This window comes from Tyto alba, unplaced genomic scaffold (genome assembly GCF_018691265.1).
Source record: "Tyto alba isolate M040663 unplaced genomic scaffold, T.alba_DEE_v4.0 Super-Scaffold_8, whole genome shotgun sequence".
Taxonomy (NCBI): domain Eukaryota; kingdom Metazoa; phylum Chordata; class Aves; order Strigiformes; family Tytonidae; genus Tyto; species Tyto alba.
This window is the reverse complement of record NW_024881329.1, coordinates 22045300-22062963: the sequence shown is the minus strand read 5'-3', so window position 1 is coordinate 22062963 and position 17664 is coordinate 22045300. Positions and strand designations below refer to the sequence as shown.

General features: G+C 60.4%; 1 protein-coding gene across 4 annotated transcripts in view; it reads right to left on the bottom strand.

The window, feature by feature from the left end:
- Positions 1-574: 574 nt before the first annotated feature.
- The window catches only part of MEF2D (myocyte enhancer factor 2D), a 76165-nt gene continuing 59075 nt past the window's right edge, over positions 575-17664 (bottom strand). The window contains exons 6-12 of one of the 4 annotated variants that reach the window (XM_042785003.1): positions 16419-16629; positions 13594-13650; positions 9879-10069; positions 9492-9512; positions 6038-6167; positions 2967-3216; positions 575-983 (exon numbers count right to left, since the gene is read on the bottom strand). In XM_042785003.1, coding sequence (XP_042640937.1) covers positions 653-983; positions 2967-3216; positions 6038-6167; positions 9492-9512; positions 9879-10069; positions 13594-13650; positions 16419-16629 — 1191 coding nt within the window. In that variant the 3' untranslated portion in view covers positions 575-652. The remainder of the gene's footprint in view (positions 984-2966; positions 3217-6037; positions 6168-9491; positions 9513-9878; positions 10070-13593; positions 13651-16418; positions 16630-17664) is intronic. The other 3 variants (XM_042785004.1, XM_042785005.1, XM_042785006.1) reach the window with 3 other exon arrangements.

The window sequence follows — 17664 nt, the reverse complement described above, 5'->3', positions numbered from 1 at the left end:
CCTGCCAAAGCCCTTCAACCCTTCTGAGAGCTGGATCGTGTCCGAACCGCCCCTCCCTGCACACGGACCTAGGAGAGCCCAGGCACTGCTCAAAGGTGCATTTTGGGGTGCTCCGTGCCCCGTCTCCCCTCGGAGCCCGTCCTGCCGCAGCCGCTCTTCTCTAGGGATACGGTCCGACCTCCCGGGGAGGGGGGGGGACACACACACCGGTGTCCCCAGTGTCACTGACTGCCGCCCAGCCCACCCTCCCGCGCCGGCTCGCGGGGACGAGCAGCGCCAGGACCTGTTTTTTTTCGGCAAGGACGTGGCTATTTGATTTCCACGTCCCGTGTGTGTGTCCCCCCCCCCCCCCCCCCCCACCTTCCCCACGCGCCCGGTTATTCCCCAGCCTGCGGCCCCCGGCCGAGAAGCGCCGTTATGTACTGCGTGCGTCGCCTGCTGCGCTAGAATGAATGCCTACAAAACCCTAAAGCTATTTCTCAGGCAGTTTATGATCATTTCACCCACCCACCCCACCCCCCCAACCCCCCCCCCACCCCATCCCATCCCCTTCACCCGTTTCGCCCCCCCCCCCCCTCCCTCCCACCCCTCCCGCCCCCTCCCCGCGGCCCCGCTGCGAGCCGGCGGCGCTCCCAGGGACGGCGGGGACCCGTTATGTGACCCAGGTATCCAACCGCATGCGCTTTACGGAGGGGCTCTCCCCCTCGGGCTCGCTGGTGGGTCGCAGGAGGCCCAGGGATGAGCCGAAATCGGGGCGGGCGGGATCGTCCCGCTCGCTGCTGCCTTCGTAGGAGCTGGTGTTGCTGCTGAGGCTGTCGACGGGCGAGCGGCCGGTGGGCTCGTGCCGGGGCTGGTGGGGGAAGGTGCTGAGCGGGGTGGCAGTGTTTCTTTCCCGGTTGGGCGAGACGGGCTCCGACTTGATGCTGATGTTGGGGTTGGTGTTGACAGTCAAAGTGGTGGTGTGGGACAAGTGACTCCCTTGTCTGGGTGTCCGGAAGGCGGGGGGGGGGGATGAGGTTGGGAGAGGAGGAGGAGAGCAGGAGGGGAGGAAGGGGGAGAAACAGATGGAGGAGGAGATAACGGGAAGTCTCTTGTTACTCATCTTTCCAGCAGCCTTTTACCCTCCAATCCACAGAATTCATAACCCGCACACCCCGCGGCTGAATGAATCCAGAATTATGAACCTGGATTAGATTACGCATCTGGATTAGATTATAAATCTGAATTCATAATTACAATTATGAATTATTATGACTCCAAAACTCCTAATCTGCACGCTCACCAGCACACAGCACTGTCAAACCAGGATCAGACCCGGTGGGCAGCATCCCTCCTCCACCAGCACCCGTGACCCAGCCCCGATCCCACCCACGACCCAAACGCACCAACCCCGTCCCACGAACTCCCCTACGGCTCTGCCCCAGCGTGGGCTGCAAAAACCCAGTGCAGGGCTCGGATGGGTGGTTTTGCTCCAAGCTGGGAACCTTTTCAGCCTCTTTACTACAACCCGAAATTGTGTCCAGGCTTTCCGCAGGTCCTGTAGCCCCACTGGTCCAGGCAGCTGCTGGGGAAGCTGCTGCCTGCCCTGCCTGCAAACGGGCTCCAGGCAGCGGAGAAATGCACTGAACTCACTGCGCCAAAGCCTGGGGCATCCATACACCCACCTGGCACTCTGGGCTGGGGATCTGAGAGTCTTCCTCCTAAACTGGCCTTGGGGTAAAGTCACCAAATCCCCCTCTTCAATTCCTGCCTCTTTTTGTCCCATGGTCTTAGTGTGATCGTGGGCAAGTTGCTTAAATCTTTATTTTGACTAAGATCATAGAGTGGTTTTAGTTGGAAGGGACCTTAAAAATCATCTAGTTCCAACCCCCCTGCCCCGGGCAGGGCCCCCTTCCCCCAGCCCAGGGGGCTCCCAGCCCCGTCCAACCTGGCCTTGAACCCTTCCAGGGAGGGGGCAGCCACAGCTGCTCTGGGCACCCTGGGCCAGCGCCTCACCCCCCGCACAGGGAACAATTTCTGCCTTAGATCTCACCTAAATCTGCCCTCTGTCAGCTTGAAACCATCGCCCCTTGTCCCATCCCCACCCCCTGACCCAGAGTCCCTCCCCACCTCTCCTGTCCCCCCTTTAAGCCCTGGGAGGCCGCTCGAAGGGCTCCCCGGAGCCTTCTCTTCTCCAGGCTGAACCCCCCCAACTCTCTCAGCCCGGCCCCCCAGGGGAGCTGCTCCAGCCCCCCCAGCATCTCTGTGGCCTCCTCTGGCCCCGCTCGAGCAGCTCCGGGTCCTTCTGCTGTTGGGGGTCCCCGAGCTGGACCCAGCACTGCCGGGGGAGTATCATCAGAGGGGCAGATACTCTATAAAAGCTCTGTGTGTGGATGCTTTATTCCAGGCTAAAAGCTTCAGAAACACTCCAGAAAACCTGCTCCAATATGCAAGTGCATATATTTTTTTTTTTTTTCCCTGGAGTAAAGCAATTCATTTTCAATATTAAAAGTTACCCTCTTTCTACATTAGTGGGACCACTATTTCCAGACCTCTTATTCTGCAACTACCATCCCATTTAACTCTGGCTCTTGCTGGATCTCAGCTCCCCCACCACGAGTGGAAGCAAGCAATGCTCCTGCTGCAAGAAGCAGCTCTCAGAGAGCATCACCTAGCACGCCGCCACCCCCATCTCATCTGGGGACTCCAGGGTCACTCCTACAATAGTGGTAGGGACAGGACTCCCCAAACTTCAGGAGCTGGCTGGTCTGGCTCCTCCTGCAGCTGTGGGCACGTCTGCTCCTGCCACTGAGAAGCAGAGCGTAAACCCACTGCAATCGCCAGGGCCCCGCCGTGGGAGGTGACAACAACCCAGCGGAGGAGTCACAGCTCGGGTTCTGCAGGTTTGGCACCTCGGAGGAATTCCTCATTTCCCTCTTTCCTTTTCCAACATCAACTGAGCGGCTTCTGGTACCCGTTTCACTTACATTAAATTTCCTAGTGATACAGGAACCAGGTGCTGCTGCTGCTGCTGCTGCTGTTGCTGCTGCTGTTGCTGCTGCTGCTGTTGCTGTTGCTGCTGTTGCTGCTGCTGTTGCTGCTGCTGCTGCTGCTGCTGTTGCTGCTGCTGCTGCTGCTGCTGCTGCTGCTGCCAGGCAGAGATGTTGCCAAGGGACAGCCCACCAGGTGAGCTGAACGCTGGCAGAGAAGACAACTCGGCGCTCGTCAGCTGATAATCTGGAAAAGCAAGAGCCCTTCAGTCATTTCAATGTCAAACCTACTCCCAACGGAACCCTGAGCAGCGCAAGAAGATGGGAGACCCGCTCAAGAGACGCACACCAGCCACAGCTGGGCGAGCATCTGCTGCTGCTGGGGGCTGCAAGGGGCTGCTGGCCACGGGCCACATCTCTTGGAATCACAGAACCACGGGCTGCTTTGGGGGGGGGGAAGGGGCTTTTAAAGCTCAGCTAGTTAACCCCCCGCCACGAGCAGGGGCATCTCCAACTAGCCAAGTTTGCTCAGAGCACTGCCCAACTTGACCTTGAATGTTTCCAGGGAAGGGGCAGCCAAAAACCTGTGCCAAGTGTCTCACCCCCTCCCCGGCACCAAACATCCTCAGATCTAGTTGTCTTCTAGCGTCAAGGCACGAGCTGCTGCCAGGACCCCCCCCCCACCTCCACACCACCCAACACCCACTCGTTACCACTGCCCCCCCGAGAAGCGCAGCAATGGCAAAGGCAGCCCTGCCCCCACGCTGATTCCACTCAGGATGGAGCCCGGCGCGTGAAAAACCCCACGCAGACACACCTTTCCCCTCATCCCCGGGGCAGGGAAACCCCCCGAGGGGGGGCTGCCGAAACACCCTCCCACCACCTCCCCGTGCGTGGTCCTGCCCCACGGGCCGGCCCCACGCCGCGTGTCCACCCCCCCACGCGGCAGCAGGGGGCGCTGCCCACCCGCCGCCGGAGACACGCGGCACCCGCCGCTCCCCCCAAAACGCCCCGGTACCCCCCACGGCCCTGAACTTCGCCCCCCCACCCCCCCATGACCCGGTTTCCCCCCTCCCACACCCCTGTACCCCCCTCACCGCCCTGGTACCACCACCTCCCCCCCCTGAAACAGCCACGTAGCCCCCACCCACGGCTCTGTACCCTCCCACACGACCCGGTTACCCCCCCCAACACCTCAATACCCCCCCACAGCGCTGCACCCCCACCCTCACGCCCTGGTACCTCCCCGCCTACACTTAGATGGGGAAGAGAGGAAGATGCTCTTCCCACACCCAACTCCAGGAGCATCCCAAAACCCAGCCGAGCATCCCCAAAACGGCGGGGAGGGTGTGTGTGTGTGTGGGGGGGGGAGTAATTATTTTACAAAGGGTGTCAAATCCTGTGGCGAGGCAGCCCGTGGGGGCAAAGCAAATGCTCCCCCAGGTGCTGGTGAAACCCTCGGCCGGCGGCGACCCCAGAGCCGCGTCTGCACCCCACAGATCCCCAGCGTTTTATCAGCCGCTCGACCCCCCCACCCCCCCACCCCCCCCTCCCTGCCATCATTTTGGGCGTCTTGTGGTTTCAGTTTTCCCCACCCCGGTGGGGCCAAACCTGCCTGTAGCAGCAGCAGCCGCCGAGGTGGCTGCAAAGGCGCTGAACTGCTGCCAAAGCCGCCGGCCTGATTCGAGGCACACCCTACAGAAAAGTCCCAGCACCCGGTTCTTTGTCCCGCGCAGTTTTTTTTTTTACCCCCCCCAGCACCAGCTCTTCTGGTTTAGGAGCTCCTGCCACCCCCTTCGTAACAACACCCCCTTGTAACGACGATGCCAAGAGCTTGGACCGGAGCGGTCCCATATCTCAAAGCTGCAAACGGTCAGGTTTGACTTCATCAGGCTGCAGAGCAGGCACGGGAAAAGGCACGCGACCCTGGCCAGCGGGAAGCTCAACACAGCCTCACCGGCCTGAAATTGAGACTATCCCCACCCTATTAATAGGTTAGCCCTGAAAAAAAAAAAAAAAAAAAAAGAAGTGGCAACCCCCTCAGGCTTGGAGTTTGCTCAGGGCATCTGCGCCCTGCAGCTATCTAGGCGATGATACCCCCTACCCCCCCCACCCCCCCACCCCGCAGTGTCTCTAGCAAACATCCCAGCCACAGACACTCAAGGCGCCCGAGCGGGAACGCTTCTCTGCCTGTGGTCAGCTGCAGGAGGAAAATAAATACAGAAAGCTGAAATTCAGCCCTGCCCTCCACCCCGTGTGGTAGCAGCACAGGGCTCAATTAAAACCTATTTTGGGGACTTTTCTGTACACAGACTGGCTGGTGGACCACACTGCCGATGATGATTTCCACGCAGGGAGAGGAGCCTACTCGTCACGCACAGGCTTCTTCTGGCCTACACCTACTAATTAGGAGAGGGAGTTCCCAACACGCCTATTCTGGGTTCTTCCAGACAAGCAGCTTTTTACATTTTTGCAAACTTTTCTCTGAGTAAGTGCCAAAGTGAGTTACGCAGGAACCCGGCAAGTGCTTAAAGTCTTCGTGGGGGTTTGACAGCTCGCAGATGAACAACCCCTTTGCTAGGCCAAGCGCGCTGTAACCATCGCCTTGGGCCGGTTTGAACCCCACCAGCCCGACTCTGATGTGCCTACGAGCAGGCTGGTTTGCATTCTTCCCAAACTTTTGGGGGCCTGACGCTCGTTTTCATTAAGCCCCTATTACAACATCACCCAGAGCTCTTGAGAGCCCCGAGATGGGTGTAGCTGTAATTAGCATCCACTTAAAAGCACCTTCATGCTGCCAGCATCGTGCAATGGGCTACAGCATGACAGAATCATGCCCTCACAGCCCTTCTGGATATGACAGTGAGTCCTCATTATTTATATAATGAGTTTCCCCTTGATTTTAATCCTGTGAAACTCTTGGGACTCGATCGTGTCTTGCAGCAGCGAGTTCCACGAGTGATCACGCAGCTGCTCGGCGAGAGCCAGGCACGTGCTTGCAGCGGCACATTTCCCTCTCGTATTAAATTTTCCCTCGGGAAGCTCTTACCCGGGCTGCGCGCTCTTACCTGTGTTGTAGGCTGTGGGCATGGCAGAGAAAGGCAGCCCCTGCGTCAGCAAACTCGGAGTAGCCACAGAAACAACCGGTGTGGTTAAAGAGTGAGTTGCTTGGGAGACACCTAACCGCTGCGTATTCTGCTGGGGAAGCAAACGGAGAGCGAGTTACAACCCAGATGCATTTGACCCTGTCGTCCTTGTGGGTTGTGCCCCTCCCTGCCCCTCCAAATGCTGCCCCCCCCGGGCATGCACCAGCCTTTAAAGCAGCCGAGGCTGATGATGGGGACTGCGGGACTAAGCAGGATGGATCCTCTGGCCATTCCTCACTGCAACAAAGCAAAGCGCAAACCACACCAGTTACAGACAGATAGGACCCTTGTGACATTCATCTGCAGGTCACTTGGCGTTGGCCTTGGGTCACCTTTCTGCCCAGGGCTGGGCTTCACCCGCAAGGACCAGCAACATCCATGCACGCATGGAGGTGGAATAACAGCAGGATGCCTCGGTCCGTATTCCTTCTGATGTAAAAAAGAAGAGTCACTATTTTCCAGCGGATGCATGTGAGGTTTGCTGGGCTACTCGGGCAGTGAGAAAGGAACCAAACAAAACCAGACCGGCTAATGCAGCACAGAGCTGACACATCCTCTTCCCTGCAGCATGGATGCTCAAGAATGAGCCCCTTGCCCCTAAGGCAAGCTGAAGGCGCTGAGCATCGGTCTCGGGATTTTAAAGGCACTCTGGCATCCTTAAACTTAAAGGTCAGTGCTCAGCAACCTGCCGGCTCGGTGCCCTCGTGAGGTTTGGGTGACTCAGGCATTAGCAGGTCCACTGTGGAAAAATTCTGCCCTTGGACCGGTGCATGCCAGCCTCCCCCCGTGGTTTTCCAGGCAGTTACATGGGTGAATCTACAGGTCAGACTCAGCCCTGTTTACAAGGCAGATAATCTGGGCTGTCTCTCCTGATCTGATTTAAATCAGACTCAAGAGGCTTGACTCTAATCTGAAGCACCCAGGCACACGTCACCCTGTGAAGACTGGGGCAGTGCCCAGCTTAAATCACGCCCGGCACGAGGCTGGTTGCGTCCCCAGGGACCTGGTGGGGAGCCTTCCTCCCGGCTCGCTGCGCGGTGCTGAGCGCTCCCGGGGCCTTTGGGGGCCGGGCATCGGACCCTGCGATGGTTCACGGCCACGCAGGACTCTCCTGGGATAAGGCTGGAGGCTAAAATCCCTGCCCTCACCCCCTCCGGAGGGTGACAGCACCCCGGCGTGCTGGATTTGCAGCACCCTGCACCCACATGTTGCCCAGCCCATGGGTCCCTCCCTGCCGCCCCGGGGAAGGCGATTACCAGGGCTCTAATTGCTAAAGCCCTGGGGCTGTAGGAGCAGGTTTTCCTGGCACTTATCCTGCTGGCAACCGCCCTCGGCCATGCCCACTGCCTGCGGGTTAAGGACTCGGCAGAGAAATACCTCCACGGTGGGCAGGATTCAGCCCCGTCCCTCCTCTGCCTGCACCGGACCCTGAGCCAGCCCAGCAGGATGCGACCCGCAGCCCCATCCCTTCCGCCAGCCTTGCACTGGGGCTCTGCCAGCCTTGCACCGGGAGCAGGGCAGCAGCCACCCCCGTTACACCACGAGGCGACGCTGGGATGGCAGACCCTCCTGCGCTGTAGGAAGCACCCCAGTTTTTCATCCCGATTCATGCAGGGTGCCGAGGTGCCCAAGCTGCTCCACCCCCCCCCCCCCCGCCGCCCCGTTGCCATTCACACCACCGCGCGGCTTTGCAAAATGCTCCCGGTCGCAAACTGCCAGTCAGGCTGGTGACAAAACCATGCAGGCATGCTCCCAGGTGTGCCCGCTTGTCGCCGTAGGCTTGGTGAAGGGATCCTGCTCTACCCTGAACATTAGGAGCGTGTAGAGAAATGGGGGGGGGGGGGGGGAACACGGACACACACACGCCTCTCGGAGCTTAAAGCTGCCAGGAGCAAACCCTGAGGATGGGCAGGGGCTGAGCCCGTGGGCCAAGGGGGTTAAGGTCTTGTCGGAGGGGCAGCTGACTCATCCTGCTGCCTGTGTGTAAAGAGGTGGGAGTTGCCATTTAGAGAAGATCTGGTGTGTAGGTTGAGCAATATGGAGAGAGCAAATGTGGGGGGAAGGTTAGCAGAGCAAGGCTTGTGGGGGGGGGGGTGTGGTGGATCTGCACCAGGCAGGATGGATCTGCAGAGCAGGCGAGACGAGGCTCTGCTTTTCCCTTCCAGATCCAGCTGTGCTGTGGTTCCCCGGCCCCCCCTCCCGGATTTCATCACCCTCCACCTCCCCGCTGCCAGCTCGGCTCCATCGAGGACTGTACTTCACTTCAGGCAAAAATCAGCCGGGTTAGCTCAGACTAACAATTAAAACTGTTAATGCCAACCCGGCTGATTTTTGCCTAAAGCAAGCTGCTCCTCTAGCTCGGAGACAGGCAATGCCCTCTGGCAGCGGGAACGGTGACGAGCAGATGGGGAGGCGGGTGGTGACTGTCTTCACTCTGCAGATGGGGAAACTGAGGCACGGAGCTGCTGGGAGGGGGTCATTAAGCAAGAAGGGTTTTGGGGCATGGAGAGCAGCAGAATTCAAGTCTGCCAAAGCCCTGGCCAAGAGCGTCTCCTTGCAGGCTGCGAGAGGTATTGGCTGACTCCTGTGTTTTTGGAGAGCTTTTCCCTGGCTGCGATAGCTGCATCCTACAGCGGCTCTCGCCCTTTCCTCGCTGCGCTGACCTGTCGCCCATCTGCCCTGCACCAGAATAGCAACGGAACAGGGTGAATCATTGCCACAAACAAGGTGGTGTTCACTTTGCTGGCAGGGAAGGGGAAAAAAAAAAAAAAAACCCAAAAAAAAAAACCACCATAAAAATAACACAGAAAACTGCCCCTGTGCACAAAGGAGGTTTAGGGAGCGCACTAGCCAGCCAGTGGATTTACACAGGCTTTAAATAATATCCTTAATATGGGAAGAGCCTGATTTACTCCCTATCTCTCATGTGGTGGCAGTGGGCCAGGTCTTCCCATGCTGCAAACTGCAGTGGCTCCAGCGAAGCCCACGGGGCAGGTCCCTGGGTGGTGACAGTGCCCAGGCTGGCTCTGCACAGCACCAGCCCCAAGAGGGACCCGCGCCGACCTCCCCCGGGGGAACCAGCACCACTTTTTTGGCCTTGGTGGAGAAACAGGCACTTTACAGCTGGTGTCAGCTCCTTTTCCATAGGGAACCTGATTTTCCTAACAGAGCGTTTTTCTCGGGATTGATTTTCCGGGGCAGGACTGGATGTGACATTTGCGCTGGCGCCCGCGTCCCCAACGGAGGGCAAAGGGGCCGGTGCCCACCCCTTACGCGCGCCCCACGCCTTCGCCGAGCCAGGGCAGGGTGCGGGGACCGACGGGACGGGCTGCCCACGTCCCACCCCGCCGCGATGCACGCTCAGCAGGGAACTCACCAGAGCCAAGTGATCCTCCGTCTGCCCGCGGGAGAACAGAGAGAAAACCGAGAGGCACCGTTAACTCGACAGCCCCCGCCAACCGCCGCGCCGCACCCTCGCCTACCACGGGGCACATAGGGGTTACGCCGGCGCCCGGCGCAGGGCTTTGCACCGTGCTGTTTGCAGGCACAGGCTTTGCACCGTGCTGTTTGGCATCCGGCACGGCTGCAAACGGGAACCCAAGCTTTTTTTACCTCGGGTCTCCCCACCGGCGCGGCCCCCGGCCGCTTCCCACCGCTACGGCACCCGCATCGGCTCCGGCGCAAAGTCCGCCCCGCGACCCGTCTGCTGGCAGGGGACACGCTCCCACCCCGCTTTCCTCCCAAACCTCTGCTGGGTGCTCACCAAATGGTGCATTAGCCCCTTCCCGCTCTGCGAGGTGATCACGCGTAAATCCGGCTTGCGGCTGTTGGTGGCGAGCTGCGTGCTGTGGGAGGGCGGTGGCGGGGACTTGGCCGGGATGATCTTGCCCAAGCTGCTGCCGTTGGACACGGGAAGGAGACCCGGCGAGGCTCTGGCACTCACGTAGCCGTTCCCTGCAGGAAAAATGGGGGACAGAGAGGAAGAAGGTGAAAGCACGGCGGTGGCAAACGCACCCACGGCGAGCGGTGCCACAGCGGGGCTCCACGGGTGCTCCTGCCTGGGAGAGCATCCCCCCAGGCTCCCCAAAAACCCTCCTGCACCCCGGGCGGCCTCATCCACAGCCCCTGAGTGGGTACCAGCTGGGGCATCCTCCCCATCAAGACCAGGCAAACTCCTCCCAGGGCAGGAGCAGGGACAGGGACAGGGACAGGGGCAGGCCCTGAGCTCCCAGCGTCTGGGGCAGCTCCCCAACCTGCACAATCATTACTGCAACAACAACCAATAAATATTACAGGTCTGATTTGCAGCAAGGCCTCTTTCTGCTGCTCTGGCAGGGTACTGGGGCCCTAGCAAGGGGGGATAACTACTGTTACGTTCACTTTTAAGGTCTCTTTATGGTACCGGAGCAGCAAAAAGGGGCTGTGGCAGAGCGAGGAATCGGTTCACTGATCCTACTGCCCCTTTGAAGATCTGAGGTTCCCTTCTCCTCCTCCTCCTGCTGCCCCACTTAAGGATTTTATGTGCAAAGAGGGGAAAAAAAAAAAAAAAAAAGAAGAAAGGAAAGGAAGAAAAAAATTTAAAAAGGAAAAGATTTGATGAACATCAGGAAAGGAATAAATTGGATCAGATTACTGTTCTGATGAGGGTTGTTTTTTTTTTTTTTTTTATGAATAGGCCCCAAAGATAGAAAAGCGTTTAGCAATCACCAGGATTCAGCCCTCATATTCATTGCACGTTAGACCGGGAAAAATAGGTCGCTGATTGCATTATTAATCACATCTACCATTGCGCTACATCTGCATTTCAGCAGGCGGCTGGTGGCAGTGACGCCGCAGCCGTGGCGCGTGCTCATGGGGGGACAGAGTGGCAGCCACCGCCGCTCCCAGAGCTGTCCCAGGGCCGGACACATCGGAAACGGGATAAACTGGGCACGGGGGACGGCCACGCGCCCTGGGAGCAGCGGGTCTGATCCCACCGATGCTGCGGGGGATGAGAGATGATGCCTGGGATGCCCGGGGTGGCCGGGCTGCTGCAGGCTTGCAAGTCCCGTATCCGTGTCCCTGTCCGAGGGAGGGGACCGGCTTTCCTGTCCCCGGTGAGGTGGCCTCCCAGACCCAAATCGCCGTGAGCAGCCGTGCATAAGGCATGAGCCTGGCGCATCAGGTCCCGGGTATCTCCGCGCACCCGAGGTGCATAAAATTCCCCGGGGTACCTCCGCGCACCGTGAGCGACATGCATTTTGCTTGCGAGGCTTTTATGAACAACAAAGGTGCATAAAATTCTTCAGGGGGACTTTTGCTACCTGCAGTGCTGGTGACCATGCAAAAGCCGATGGAGGCAAAGCCAAAAGAAATGTTAAAGCCCTTGATACTCTCCTTTCCAAGGCAGCACTGACACGGATGCACGTGCGGCTCTCACGGCCACTGCCACGTTGAGGGATGCCACGCTGCCATGCACACCAGTTGGGGTGTGGGTCAGGGTGGCCCTGGCACTGGCGGGGAGGGGGTTTGGCTCCTAGAACTGCTGCTCACCCCCAAAAGGGGCTTCCCTGGCAGGGGACCTTGGGCACTGCCATCGGAGGAGCCCCCCCCCAGCCTGGATCCGGCCACCCCCTCGAGCTGCAGAAGGGCTGCGCTCCCGCTGGGATTTGGGGATAACCCCAACCTCAAAAAAAAAAAAAAAGGGTCCAAAAGCGGAGCGCTCCGGGCTGCCTCTGCACCACCCTGGTGCGAATCTGAGCCTGGCGGCACCCCGTGCCCTCGCAAAGCCGGGGACAGCCAGGGCACAGCATCCCCCCCCAAGGGGGCTGGCAGGGTGGGAGGCCCCCCCCAGGGTGCAGGCAGGACGGGGGGAGGCAGCCCGCATCGCTGCAGGATCCGACCAGAGGCACCCGGCGGCTGATGACTCAGAGGCAGCAGGTAATCGCTTGGCGCTGCAGAGATTGCAAGAGAGGAGGAGGAAGGAGGAGGAGGAGGAGGAGGAGGAGGAGGAGGAGGAGGGGAAAGAGATGTCCCAGGTACCCAAAAACCTCAACCATGGTGCCAAAGCCAGAGCCATGAGGCCAGAACCTCCCTCAGCCGGCGCGGGGAGCCCCGGGGATGGCAGGGGCCCGGGGACAGCGGGGGTCCGGGGCTGGCCGCGGCCGGGCTGTCCCTGCTCCTCACTCCCGTTTCCTGGAGCGGCGGCAGGAACGCGGGGAATGCTCCGGTGACGTCAATGCTGACATTCACGGGCCCTGCCAAGCTCCGCGCCGTGGCGGCTGCTCCCAAACAGCTGACGTGGGGGCGGCATCGGTGGGGGGGGGGGGAAAAGGGGCCGCGAAGGTGGCTGGGGAGGGGGGGGTGTGTGTGTGTTGCGGCACGATGGCTCCTTCCCTCTCCCTTTGAAGGAGCAGCAAAGCTCTGCGTCGCGCGCTGCGGGGGCCCCGGGGAGACGCCAACCCCACAACCTGCCCTGGCAGGGGTCGCGCCGGGGCGGAATTCCCGCGGCACTGGCATGGGAAAAGGGAAAAGGTTATTCCCGGGAGCGTCCGCCGTGCCGCAGAACCAGCCCCCTCCACGCAACCGCCGGGACCCCGGGGGGCTCCAATTCGATTTTAACCGGGGCCCCGCCGAATTTCACGCTCCTCCTCCGTGCTGTCGGCTGGAACCCCACCGCAAAAAGCTCCCCCCCCAGGGGGTGCCGAGCCAGGCTCCTGGTGCAAAGCTGCCTTCCCCGCGCCGGGGGATGGATGGCATCCACCCCGCTAAGCCCTGGCCCGCAGCCCGCCCTGCCCCAGCCCGCAGCAGCCGTGCCGGTAGCAGCAGCTGCTTCCCAGCAGGACCCGAGGAGAAGGGCGGGGGGGGGGGGGGGGGGGGGGGGGGGGGGCCGTCGGTGGCTTTGGGGCTGTACCTACGCAAGCGTCGGCCCCAAAGACCTCACCCTGCAGACAGCGGAGGCAGACCGCGGGGAAGGAGGTATTATTAGCGCATTTTATAGCTGGGGAGCTAAGCCACAAGGTCTGAGCCTTGTTAGCGCTGAGGCTCTCGCAGTGGAAAGGGACCTTAATGAGCTTTTTTCCTTGCAGTAAAGTTCCTTTATAGGGCCCAAGCGCAACGAGGAATCAGGTGTTAAGTGACTCACCCGAGGTCAGGGGAAGAACTGGTTGCGGCGTGGGGAGCTAAACCCAGAGCTGCCCAAATCAGGGCTCTCAGCGGCTGTCTCGGTCAGCCCCTTGATTTGCAGCTCTCCCAGAGACCCAGGGGAGATGCTGGCCCCCCCCCGGGACACGCACCCCCCTCCTGCCTCAGCCTCTGGGGCCTCCACTGAGACCAGCAGCCCCCAGCAAAGGCCTGGGAGCTCCACGTGCCAAACCCTCCAGCAGCAAAATCTTCCCTAGCGTGGGGAAACTGAGGCAAGGAGTGGCAAAGAGAGACAAGGGCGCAGGTCCCGGCACCCACGCCACGTGCCAAAAGGCAACGGCTCCTCACTTACTTACCCACAGGGCTCGGGCAGGCTCCGTTCGTGTTGTTCAGGTCCCCCCCGAGCATCGCCCCTGCAAAGCAAGTGGAAACACGGGGTCACCGTCCACTCGCAAAGAGGGTGAGCATCCCTCCTTTCGGGGGGGGGGGGGGAGGGCGAGGGGGAGCACGAGGGAGGAAGGCGGAGGAAAATGAGCGGTGTCGCCTTCCCGGGGAGAAAGTCCTGGGCAAAATGAGCAGCATTCCTGGTGATCAGGTTGGGAAACATTATCCAGGCAGATCCGTTTCCTTTGGGAAGGAGCCAGGCGACACAGGAGCCCGCTCCAAAGGAGGCGGCTTGGAAAACACTGGCGGCTATTTTATTCCAAGCCCCCCTTTGGGGTACACGGGGCCGGTGCTGCCGGGGAAGGGAGCCCCAGCAGCAAGACGTGAAACACTATCTCCCCTGTAATGTTCGCACCGAATGGAAACCAGCCCCGCGCGCTGCCAGGACGCTGCTACAATTCGGCCTCCCACGGTCCCAACGCTTGGAAAGCGCCGCCGCTCCCTGCCGTGCCGGGAAAAACCGTACCAGAGGCCTTTTTATCCCCAATAAACTGAACGTTTTGCCTCGCCTGCAAAAAGATTTTTTTTTTTTTTTTTTTTTTTTTTTTTCCCCCTGCCTTGTTATTCAGTTATTTCTGAAAGCCACCTATTCACAGCCCGGGGCTGCCTGGCCACGCCGCGGGCGGTGATTTCGGCCAACAGCCGGCACGGAGGCTCCGGAGCTGCGACCGCAGTCATCCCGGAGCCCTGGGCAGGGGAACGAGGAGCCTCCGATCCCAAACCTCACCTCTAACCACCGCCCAACCCTTCTCACCCCAGACGGGGAAACCTGAGACAGAAACCTTTCTTCCAGCCCCCGGCCCTCAGGTCTGGGCTTGCAGTGAGCCCCTGGAAGCGGGAGGAGTGCTGGAGGGCTGAGCTGCTGCCGTGCAGGGAAGCGCATTTGCTCCCCACGTGGGAGCAGCATCGGGGATGGCGGTGGTCCCCGAAATATCTTACAGCTTGAAAAAGGGCGAGGTGACCCCCAAAATGCAGCAGCCGCAGCACCGCAGCATCCTCCCTTCAAGGGATGGGGATGTAAATCCCGAAGCAGGGACCCCACCGGGATTTGGGGGGCTGTGCCCTTGCTGCAGGATCCCGCTTGTAATGCTGAAGCGGGTTCACCTCCTCAGGTGAGTGATGCCGACCCCAAAAACCCCCTCAGCTGCCCTTCTCCTGCGCCAGCCCCGAGCAGACGGCATCAGCCAGCGCCGAGATACCGACCCAACACTCTGCTGCACATTTGCTTTGGAAACAATGCCGCAGCGCTCTGCTCTCAGCTCGAGTGCATTGCTAAAAAAAAAAAAAAAATAATTAAGGGGGGGAAAAAAAAAAAAAAAAAGCTCTTCTAACATGCAAGGGCCTGGCTCCTATAAACAGGATTTCTTCCATGTCCCAGGCAGCGAGTGAATGAGACGCAGATGGCCGGACTTGGAACACCTCTGCGCTCGCAACCGCGAAATTATCCCCCTTCAAACGAACGGCGAGTGAGCGAGATGGAAACGGCGAGCCTCCAGCGGATTCTGCATTACAACGAAGCCTCTTTTTTTTTTTTTTTTTTTTCCGGCAGAGGGGCCTGCAAGAGGGCAGGGGAGATCCCTGCGGCTGGAGCTATGGCTATCTGTGCCCGAGGAGGGCTCTGCCGCCCAGCCTGGAGTGAGATGTTGCTCTTTGGGACCAGCCCTAGAGCATAAAAACCTGTCTCCCTCAGGTTTGGGGGGCTCATCCTGATATCTGAGTGCTTCGAGCCATCCCCGAGACCGTAAGGGGAGCGCAGTAAGCAAACGAGCTGGCTTTGAACCACGACCCCACTTGCATCCCAGCCCAGGCACCTCTTTCTGCTCGCTCCAACCCAGCCACCCAACCTGCTTCTGGAGGCACCTCCCTGCCCTTTCTCCCCCCTCCGGCCTCTTTGCAAAGCCCCCCCCGGAGCTCTCACAGCCCCGGGGGGACGCAGCCGAGTGCCCACCACCCAGATGTCCAGGCGGTGACAGTCACCGGCTCTTGCCATTTGCAGCCCCGCGCCATTTTTACAGACCATCTGTGACAACCAAAATAGCAGGCAGGGGCTTTCTGCGCGCTATTCTTATTTATGATCGCACTGCAGGAGAGCCGGGCCGTGGTCACACGTCGTCGGCCCCCCCTGCCACTGCAGGGGACACGGGTGACGAGCTCCTCTCCCTCAACCTGCCCTCCGCCACCCGTCACCGGTCCCCACTGGAAATGACTGCTCCCTCCTATCTGTCAGCAGATCCGCATGAGTAATCGCTCAGCGACCAACTGCAACCAGCACAGCCCGACTCAGAAAAGCCCTTTTTAGGCAGCAGTCCCGTGTCACCGGAGTGCCACCGGCGAGCGGGATGCCGGCAGCCACCCCCAAGCCTGGGAACGGCGCCGGGTGACTCATCTCCTTGCGCTGCCCAACCTCGAAACAGATCCCTGCGGGGATCCGGCTCTCGAAAAGACCTTGGTAAGGTGTGTGTGTGGGGGGGGGGGCGCAGGGAATCACCCCCCAGTTTGAGGCCAAGGCACAAACTGGGGGCATCAATCTCTGGCAGGAAGGCAGGAACAAGCACCCACGGGCAAAACCCTTCCAGGCTGCTCTTGCCACCCATGGATGTAGGGACACGTCCTGCCCCTGGGCGGGGGATGGAGGCAGCCGGGGTGTCCCCTGCCCCCAGCCCCCCGGGATGCCCCGTGCACCCCCAGCAAGGGAGGATGAGGAGTAAGGGGTGCGAAGCATGACGGCATCGCTCACCTGCGCTGGCCGGTCTCTGCGGCAGCCCCGGGGACACGGTGTTTCTCTGCAGCGCTGGCTGCTGCGGCGAGAGGAGCCGGGGGTCCGTCAGCGAGGAGGTCACCAGGGACTGGGTCACCAGCGAGCTGCCCGGGTTGCTGAACTGCAGCGTGTTTTGGTTGGTCACCGGCACCGTCACAGGCATGGCGAAGTTCGGAGCGGGCACTGCGGACTGAACAGAGAGCGGGGGGGTAAAGGGGAGCAGGCACGAGCGGGTGAGGAGCAGGGAGGGGTGAAGTTCCTCGCTTTGCAGGCTCTGAGCAAGAGCGGGCCTCATCCTGCATCACAGCAGCAGCAACGCGCCACTGCTGAAAAAGGGGGGACAGTCTGTGTCCCCGTAAACCCCCATTTCACTGCGGTGCTTGCATCAGGGGGATGCCCCCGAGCCCGGACCCCACCAGGGAGGACTGGGAAGAGCGATCGGCTGTCCACCCAGACAGATCAAAGCTTTGCAACCAGTTGCTTTGGTCTCATTTTTAGGCTGTATTTATTTACCCCCCAGTGTTTTCAGGGCAGCGGCGGAGGGGGTGGCTGGAAACACCCCGAAGCCTGAAGGTGGGCAGCAGCATGGTGATCTGCTCCTGCCAGAACCGAGAGCGGCCGAGCTCGGCGCTGCCCTTCATCCCACCGCAGAGGCCAAGCAGCCCGCAGGGCTTTTACGAGGCCATTCCACATCCAGCAGGACGGGAGGAGCCCTCCCAAAGAGCCAGCAGCTGACCACCGCTTCGGGCTGGCACTGCTGCCGGTGACCCAGCACCTGGGAAAGGCTCGTTTTGCTTCGCACCAGCACTGGGGATCCATCCTGGCACCTCCGGGAGCTGCTGGGAAGGAGGAGGAGCTGACCCGGGTGAAGCAGGAGAACTGCTAAAGCCCTATCCTTGCCCACGGGTCGAGGACCAGCTTCACCTACCAGCGTCCCCGCTGGAGCCAGACTCGCCGTGATTATCCTAGCCGTCTGTCTTATGTCACTGATTTGCTCTTCGTTAACAGGAGCAGGCACCTGCTTAGAGGCTTTAGCAAGGGCTTTGCTAAAGTCCCACTTTAATTTGTTCAGGGCTGGAGAGGCCGGATGGGACCGTCACAGGGTTGGAGCTGGGACCCCCCCCCACCCCGCCCCGAGGCTGCACCGGCGAGGGCAGAGGGAGCTGAGCATCTCGCTGCTGCCCTGCGGCCCCCCCTCCAGAAACCTGCTCGTAGATGGGTGGTT